This window comes from Berghia stephanieae, chromosome 12 (genome assembly GCF_034508935.2).
Source record: "Berghia stephanieae isolate SIO BIC M18660-M18661 chromosome 12, UCSD_Bste_1.3, whole genome shotgun sequence".
Classification (NCBI taxonomy): Eukaryota; Metazoa; Mollusca; class Gastropoda; order Nudibranchia; family Aeolidiidae; genus Berghia; species Berghia stephanieae.
Window position 1 is genome coordinate 1503459 of NC_088371.1, and position 10000 is coordinate 1513458.

A 10000-nucleotide genomic window follows, 5' to 3' on the forward strand; every position below is an offset into this window, starting at 1 on the left:
GATATTGGTGTGGATTCTAAAAATAGATTTCAGGGCGATAATGATATTATTGCCCACGATTCAAGAAATCATATTTCTAACGAAAGAATTCAAAAATATCACGCAGGAAACCATGATCCCGATCGAGGAAATCATGAAAATGTGGTGAGAACTCATGAAAAGGAAAAAGGATTTCATTCCGAGATCAATTCGGCGAGAGGATATCGAGAATTGTCGAGAACACGAAATGAAAACGAGGTTAGAATTCAAAACCAAATGTTAATATCTGTGATGGGCAACACTAATGCTGCAAAAATGGCGGAAAATTCTACTTATTTAGTACATAATAAAATTGTAAATGTTTCACACGGTTTAAATGATTTACGTCACAGAGATCTGAGTGATGGGAAAGTTAATGACACAAGTAATCTCGTCCATTCCTCTAGAAACTCAATGTTAAAGGTAGAGAGTATGAATACAAAGGACTCATCTTTTCCTAGAGAGAACAAGGCTGGACAAAGGCAACATGTTAAGGAGGTCCGCGGATTTTTATTCAACAACAGAATAAGATCACGTGATTCTGATTATAAAGATGGCGTGTCTTCATTTCAACTCGATGAAAGACAAGCCCAAAATCAACTTGTCGTGGATACCAACAGCAACAATTCATCTGGTAAACGTGGTAACGATTTGGATAACCATGATAGTAACCAAATACATCCGGCAAGTGAAAGACAAAAAAGAGCGGCAAAAAGTGGCAGCCGGGATAGTGACGTCACGAGAAATGGAGACGATAAGAAAAATGATAAAAATGCCAATAACAACAACAACAACGATCCCCAAAAAGGATATTCTCAGCATTCAAACGGTTTACCACCCGACAGCCCAGGACAAAAACAGTCGGACTTACCAAAGGACCTCACACAACTGGAAGGTTACTGGGAAAAAACGAACAAGGTTAACGCAGCGACCAAGAGACGGAAGCCGGCGTTCTGGTCAGGTGAGTACAAACCAACCATCGTGGGGTAGGGGGGAGGGGAGGGTGTTGGGGGGGGATTAATCATTTGACCTTGATAGTGGACGTAATTATTTCCTCACTCTTCCTTGTGATCTCATTCACTCACTCATTCACTCACTCATTCACTCACTCACTCACTCACTCACTCACTCACTCACTCACTCACTCACTCACTCAATTCTCTCCATGCCTGCTGGCACTTGAGGCGATACAATGGCTCTCCACCTGGTCCTGTCAGCAGCTATTTTAGGGCTATCTCAAAGGTCAGACCTCTCTGATTTAGATCCCTCGTTTATAAATTATGGATTAATGTGGGGAGCAATTGTATTCATAGTTTAAAACATTAAATATAGACTTACTTGACTTATTGCCGATTGCCTCCTAATCTTCGGACTGGGACGCTTTGGCAGCTTCTCTGATTTGTTGAGTGAGTTCTTTCCACTGATGACGGTCTGCTGCCATGGATCTCAGGTGTTCTAAATCCTTGTCGCAGCTCAGTTCTTGTGTGTCATTGAGGCGCTTGAGGTCTTTATTTAAATCATTCGTATTGTATAATATGTTGTGGTCTGCCTTTGTACTTGTTATGTCTGATTGGTGTAAAGAATAACGCCATTGCCTTATTAGCTGGAATATTTCTGACTCTCCTTTAGATATGTCCAAATTGTCTCCATCTTGTTTCCAAAATTTGAATCCATAGAACTGCTATCGGTTGAATACAGAACTGGGGTTTAAGTTAAACTTTTGGGGTTGGGGAGGGGGGAGAGGGTAATGAACACAATTTATTACAGTGAATATAAGCTTAGTTTCGTACATCTGCCCATTATATTTACAAAGTGACTTTTTCAATGTTTAAGACGATGGGATACCGACATCCTTTATTCTGTTGTCCTTTCCATGTGGGCCTTTCTCTGTCTATGTTATGACGTGAGACGTTTTGGGCACCGTTAGCCCTTTCACTGTTTGGAAAAACACGTATGAAAAATTTGGCCGGAAAACTCGTCCTTCAAATATCGATTAATTGAAATGACTCTCATCTTGGACAAAACTCTCAAACCCGGAACGTCAAGGACGATCTCGAGAGATCCCAGGTTATATATACATATTATGGGTGTGTGTGTGCGCGCGTGTCTGTATGTGCATGTGTGTGTCTGTGTTTATTTCTATATGTTTATATCCCTGAATTTTTGTCCATATTTCTCTCTTTTGTGTTTGTGTTTTTGGGGGGTTATTTTGTTTTGTTTTTGTTTCTTTTTCCGCTTAATCATGTCTCCTCTTTATACTGTATCAGAGTGTATCAGAGCCTGTAAGACCTTCACCTCTCTCCTTCTCTCTACCTTTTCTCTCTATCTATCTCTCTCTCTCTCTCACACACATACATGCATACTCACACACAAACACACACGCACACACTGTGACACAAAACAAAAATACAGCCCGTGCTTGATTGAATCTCCAAGCCAATACGCTATGGTCAATCCGTCCGACCGATGACCGATGACCGGACAATCACTACTGCCACTGACCACCTCGACCTCCATTATCTCACCGCCCCCCCCCCCCCCCCCACCTCCATACTCTCACAAACCAACAAACCGTATCTAATTCTAATCAGAAATTTGACAAATCCTATCTCACTATTACCCAAGGTTTCAATTCTTTGTCTTATTAACGAAAGATTGATCGTGGAGAGGCTTCGGATGAGAACAATGCAGACAATGGACGTTTCGGGGACAAACCCTTCGTCAGCACAAAACTAAATAAATGACAATGGACGTTTCGGGTACAAACCCTTCGTCAGCACAATGCTAAACAAATGACAATGGGCGTTTCGGGTAAAAAACTCTTCGTCAGCACAAAACTAAACAAATGAACGTATTGTGTTGACGAAAGGTTTGTAGCCAAAACGTCCAATGTCTGTTTTGTTCCCATCCGAAACCTCTCCAATATCAATCACTCGTCGTTTGTTTTTTCAGGATCCCGGGATTCAAGCAGTCCCCACCGTTCTCTAATTCTTTTCCTTCACAAAATTGCTACACACTGAAAAAATAACCATTATTTAAATTTTGGCCAGAAAACTCATCCTTGAAATATCGATTGATTAAAATGACCCTCATCCTGTCAAAAACTCTCAAACCTGGGACTTCACGAAATACTTCATGGAAGTCCCGGGTTTGAGAGTTTTTGACAAGATGAGAGTCATTTAAATCGATCGATATTTGAACGACGGGATTTCTGGCCAAAATCTTTTATAATGGTTTTTTTTTTAATTCAGTGTAGTAGCGAGAATGCTAAATAAGGCCAGTTTGTTGTCTGTGACTGTGACTGACTGGGAGTATTTCGTCTTCAAAAGGTGTGGCTTTGCCACACTCATTAAAACCCATCCTACGACAGGAATGCAATAGTCATAGTGGGAATACACATAATATGTAGCCGATCACCTCACAACAGTGTTATGTTGGGGTGGTTTAGAAGTATGGATAGTATGCGCTTTGCTAAGAAGCTCACAACATTGCCATCCGGAAGTATAACGGACCAACACACAAAACTATGTGTAACCTTGAACGGTTATAGTCTGGAGGGATTTTTTTTTACAGTTAAGTGAGATTTATTCACAAACGCGGATGGAAAAAAAAACAATAACAAAGACCTGAGTGACGTCATCTTCGTTCTATCTATTTAGAGTTAAAACCTATGAGATTTTGGATCAAGTTTATAGAGGGAACGAAGTTGACGTCACTCAGCTCTTTGTTGTTGTTTTTTTTTTTTGTTTTTTTTTGCCATCCATGTTTATGAGTATTTCTCACTAAACTGTATTAACTAGACTATAAAAGTTCAAGGTTACACATAGTTTTGTGTGTTGGACCGTTATACTTCCGGATGGCAATGTTGTGCGCTTCTGAGCCAAGCGCATGCTATTTATAGAGGGAACGAAATTGATTATTTTATCATGATGCTAGAAGCCTGAAAGGATTTCGACAAGAAAATTCTCTATTTATATTCATCATCACACGAATACTTTCTTAATTCGCATTTTTCTGTTTCCTTATTCATGACTAAAATAACATTGTTTCTCCTTATCCCAATCTGGGGTTCATAGCCGTGTGGAAAACAGTCAATTGATAGTTTCTTTAGTTATTTATCTTTTATCTTGGAAAGTTGCGGGCTGGTAGCAGATAATGTTCTTTCCTTGAATATAATCTGGCGGGTATTTATTTGTCTGGAGTCTCTATCTAGTGGAAAGTATTTCTCTTCTCTCTGGCATAGTAACATTATACCATATTCAATGAAGGAATGAGTGAATGAAGGAATGGATACATTAAATTAAAAGAAGAATGAATGAATGTATAAATGAATAAAATCATGGGGGAATGAATGAATGAAGGAAGGAATAAATAAATGAAAGGATTGATGAATGAATGAGTAAACGAATAAATGAATGAAAAATGTGCTGGATGAATAGATGATTGAATAAATGAGTTAATGAATGAATGAGTGAATGGATGAATAGATAAATGAATTAATGTATTAATGAATGAATGAATGAAAAAATGCATGAAAGAATGAAAGGGTAGATGAATTAATGAATGAATGAAAGAATGAATGAATGAATGAATGAATGAATGAAAGGATGGATGAATGAAAGAATGAATGAAAGAATGATTGAAAGAATCAATGAAAGGATAGATGGATGAATGAAAGGATAAATGAATGAATGAATGAATGAATGAATGAAAGGATAAATGAATGAATGAATGAATGAATGAATGACTGAATGAATGAAAGGATAAATGAATGAATGAATGAATCATTAACTTCCATAGTGGATTTCCCTCCAGCCTCTATCAATGCATCAAAGGTGTTTTACAGCCCTGTCTGTGATGTTTGTTTTATGGGTTTCCGATTTCTACCTGTTGCATCAGCGATCCGGGGAGAAATTTGAAAGAAGCAAAAAAAAATTTTGGTTTTGTTTTTTTTTTAAATAATTTTGTAAAAAATAAGAAAGAAAATAAAAAGGTCCCCACTGTCGCTGTGGACTGAATGTCAAAAAACTACTAATGAAAACAAAAACTTGAGCTTTTATATAGCGGAATATCCACTAAACGTGCCCAAAGCGCTTTACAAAGGATCCCTGACCAACAGCAACACGTAACATATAAAACCAATTTTTTTTCGGAGTGAGACGTCTGTTAACGGGAAGGTACTAATTTTACACCTGAGTATGGTAAAGAGCCGTTTCCAAGGATTCAACTATGCACCGAGCGAGTCTTGAACCCAGGACCTTCCGATCCGAAAGCGAGTGTCATACCACTAGACCACATAGCCTCGCCAAAGATTTTGATGACAATGGAACACAGCTTTTGTATTTGGTCGCCTCAATCAACTCATCACTTTTTGGTTCAGCATTTCTCACTCTGTTCTATCCATTTTTCTCTTTTCTTTTTTTTTTTTTTTTTTTTGTTTTTTTTTTTTTTGTTAATTGTTTTGTTTTGTTTTGTTTTTTTTGTTCTTTAGATTTTGTTTATTTCTTTGTTTGTTTTGTTTTGTTTTGTTTGTTTTGTTTGTTTTTTCATTATTGTTTTGTTCTATTCTGTTTGTTTTGTTGTTTTTTTTTGTTCGTTTTGTTTATTTTGTTTGTCTGTTGTTGGTTTTTGTTTTGTTTTTGTTTTTTTTTTTGTTTTTTTTTTGGGGGGGGTTGTTTTGTTTTTGTTGTTGTTTGTTTTAAAATATATTTCCTAATATTGGGAGGAGGGACGGGAGGGAATATTGAAAGGAAACAATTTAAAGACCAATTAATGACGTAGGCCATTCGAATCGATTCGCCCACAACATGGATTCTCTAGCAGACCTTGTTGTACCACGTGGGTGTTTCGGAGTAAAACTTTAATGTGTGAAAAATATTGGATTTTAAAAACGGCCATGACGCCTCTCAGGTGATCGAGTCAGGTGTCGGGCCGGCCATGAAATAAAATTAAACTCCCCTTGTCGGATTACGTTTTATACTCCTGTGGCGACTTTAGGGGTTTGTGTTCGGTCGCCGGCCACTTAAACACCAAATCGCATAAAACATTTGTAAATAAATATTCTTTTGCAATTTAAATTGAGGCTACGGCGTGATTCGTGCTGCATCTGGGCGTGTAAATCATAAATCGTAAATCATAAATCGTAAATCGTGCACAAGTGGGCGATTTATTCTTATCCAGTTAACCTCCGTACTCTGGACAAAACATGTATTTAAAAATTTGGCCAGAAAACTCGTCCTTCAAATATCAATCGATTTAAATGAGCCTCGCCTTGGCAAAAGCTCTTAAAACGTAGGACATCAAGAAGACTTCGCGAAGTCCCAGGTTTGAGAGTTTTTTTGCCAAGATGAGGGTAATTTAAATCGATCGATATTTGAAAGACGAGTTCTCTGGCCATTTCTTATCAAATATGGGTTTTACCTGAGTTACGGCAGTTTACGGCATCCCGAACTTCTGACCATTTTATTGTTATATTATTATGCTCGTTATGAACGGATGGTGAATTGCAGGGAGGTTAAAATGTTGTTGAACGTTTGTCTTTATTTGATGATCACGATGTAGATTTCATATTGATTTCAAGTGGAAACTTTGAGGTTTTTGGCCTTTGATGTTTGTCCTTTTCAATGAAAATAAAACAATGAAGGTAATTTCTTCAAGCTAAACACGACTCATTTCATGAATCCACCTCATCATGTTTGTTTGTTGTTTGTTTTTGTGGTGTGGGGGGTGTAGATTTTTAAGGATATTATTTCTATATAATGATTAAATTTTGTTTTCTTTCGACATGTCCTTATTTACATTTCTCAAACCTACAGAAAAGACCTGCAATTGCAAAAGGCGGAGTTGTATCAGTAAGGTGGTGGGTTCGAGCCCCTATTGTTTTTTGGCATTTTTCTGCTCTCTTCATTCCTTGTTGTCCTAAATAAAGCTTTGTAAAGCAATATAACACACGTTCCTAAATGGGTTGACTATGAATGCAAGACTCACAATCCCACCAACCACACCCATATCATACCGTTTTGAGCTGCTGGGTCACCTATTATTCCAATGCCACATAAATCAATAAGGGGGGGGGGGGAACCTTAAATATGTGACGTCACCAGACAGGCCCGCTAACTACGGAAAATTCTTAGAATTACGAAATTTTGGTCTTCAATTTCATAACTTCATGAACATCTCTAAGTCATTATAATTTATTGAAAATGAACGTTGAGGTCAGACTACAAAATTGTAAGGATTTTCAAATGTTATTTAATCCTTGTGAATGTAAATTCTGTAATCTATTAAGATAACCATAACGACTACTATATTTATCACCTATAAACTACAAATTTGTTTTTTCAAGTAGGCAGATCAGCATATCGCTTTTAAAAGGTATCAAATTATTGCAAAGATACACCTTTACATGTCTTTTGACAAAGTTGTGACTGAAAGCAGTCTTAAGTTTTCCCCTTTTGTTATTATAATAATTCAGACACAAGATGGACACTAGGTGTAATACACGATGTCAGTAACATTCTAAATCCTAGTACAAACCAACCAATTGTATTCTACAATGTAATAAGATAAGAATTTATATGTGAAAATTCGCTTGTCGTTGTGAGTCACAGACCGTTCCATGAAATAGTGACGTCACTTGTATGTGGTTCCGTACTCATGGAAAGTCAAACAAACTTCAAGTTTAAGGTCAAGGTCAACGCAAAAGGCGGATTGTCCATCACTGCAGATTGTATACAATTATGTGGGTAATGTAAATGTTGCTGCTCGAAGCTCGAAGAAATGCATTCAATTTCACATTATTATTTATTCCAATGATGTGGTGACTTTCTCCATCATTGTGTTATTGAGTTGAAAGATAAATGTTTAATAGTTGACCACATTTGTTTGTTGTTGTTGGTAATATCTAGGATTTCTGGTGGGAGAGGGTTCCATTCCTTGCTGGTTCTTGGGAAGAAACTGTTTTTGATATTTGTTGGTTCATGGAATTCCCATCCATCCTCGTCTCTTCCATCCAAGCAGTCTGGCTGAAGTCATGAATGACAGTCACATCAAAACACTGGATAGAGAATGGACTGTCCACTGACCACTGTCCACTCGCTGGCCGTCGCTGTCCACCACATCAACCGAGTTTGTTGTCGTTGTCTCCAAACTCCAGGCCATTACCTTCATTATAATATAATATATGTATATTATTTCATATATGTTATACTAGAACGAACGATACACATGAGTTGAAAGAGGCCATAATATAGATAGAATGAAGTTGACCTCACTCGGGTCTTTGTTATTGTTTCTTGCCATCCACGTTTATGACTAATTCTCACAAAACTGTATTTACCAGACTATAAACGTACAAGGTTACACATAGTTTTGTGTGTTGGTCCGTTATACTTCCTGATGGCAATGTTGTGAGTGTCTTAGCCAAGCGCATACTGTATATAACTGGTGTCCTCTGAAAAAAAAAAAAAACAGTATTTAAAAATATGTCCTTAAAATATTGAATTTAGGCCAGAAAACTCGGCCTTCAAATATCGATCGAATAAAATGGCCTTCATTTTGGAAGAAAAAAAAATTCTCAAACCTGGGCCTCGAGTGTGTATACATGTGTGTGTGTGTGTGCGTGTATATGTGTGTGTGTGTACGGTAAGACAGGGGCAGGGGCAGAGAAATAGTCTCGACTTCACTCGGGATCAATCCTGCCCCAATTGCGTACGGAGTTAGATCTCTACCAACTGAGCTGCGGGGACCTCTGTGTACATTTCAACTTGAATCCAATTTTGCGTTATAAACCTTTTTTGATCAGCTATCGCGTGTCACAAGGCACTGCTTGCTTTCCGATTAAACATATAAAACACACACACACACACACACACATACACACACACACACGTAGATATAACATACAAAATACATAGTTTGACATTTCTATACAAAGGCACTCGCCTGTGAAGCTTGATTTAAGATAATCTTGTTTACCCCCCCCCCCCCCCCCCCTTTCTTTCTGTGCCTCCTTCCCTCCCTTACTCATTCATTCATTCATTCATTCATTCATCCATTCATTCACCCACTCATTCATTCATCCATTCACTCACTCACTCATTCATTCATTCATACCTCCGTACAGCCAAAGCAAGCCGTCTATCTATTCTACCTACCCTCTTTTCTTCCACTCCTTTGAATATTTAATCACTCCATTGAATGCTCGTCAAAGACTGTACATATATTAAATCAGGCTTTTTTCTCCCTCCATTCAAGTGTCGCCTCGAAAGGACATTCGTGTTTCACCAAATACGATAAGGTTATTAACCAGCCAGCTCTTGTATGTAGCCTACTCCGGAAAAACATGTATTTAAAAATTTGGCCAGAAAACTCGTCCTTCAAATATCGATCGATTTAAATGACCCTCATCTTGGCAAAAACTCTCAAAGCTAGGACTTCCGGCGAGTTTTCTGGCCAAATTTTTAAATACATGTTTTTTCCAGGGTAAGTCATTTAGCTGGATTTTTTTTTTAAAGTCTTACATTGATTTACACCATACATTTCCAGCCGTTTTCTGATTTATTTTGATTTTAGTATTCATTATTATTTCTATTTCGTCTTCCATCTGCGACCCGTTTGTAAACAGAATAATTTGATTGCAAAAGGGGGGGGGGGGGGTTGAAGGTTATGAAATTAACCCAGTGTCGCCCTCTGTGTTGACGGTATTGTGGTATAGTATTTGTTGTTACTATTTCATCATCATTGTCATCGTCAACGTTGCCATTGTGATAATCGTCGTCGTCGTCGTCGTCGTCATCATCCCAATTATCATCGTCGTTATCACCATCATCGTTATCGTCATAAGAATTACCACCAGCATTATCATCATCATCATCATCATTATCATTATCATCATCATCATCATCATCATCATCATCATCATCATCATCATTATCATCATCATCATCATCACTATAATAGAAGGAACGAAACTGACGTCATT

The 10000-nt window shown here is 37.8% G+C and overlaps 1 protein-coding gene across 4 annotated transcripts in view; it reads left to right on the forward strand.

Moving 5' to 3' along the window:
* The window catches only part of LOC144958169 (uncharacterized), a 132537-nt gene that overhangs the window by 65153 nt on the left and 57384 nt on the right, over nt 1–10000 (forward strand). For all 4 annotated transcript variants that reach the window (XM_078889939.1, XM_078889942.1, XM_078889940.1 and 1 more), the window contains one exon: nt 1–979. This exon is cut by the window's left edge. In XM_078889939.1, the coding sequence (XP_078746065.1) occupies nt 1–979 (979 nt within the window). The remainder of the gene's footprint in view (nt 980–10000) is intronic.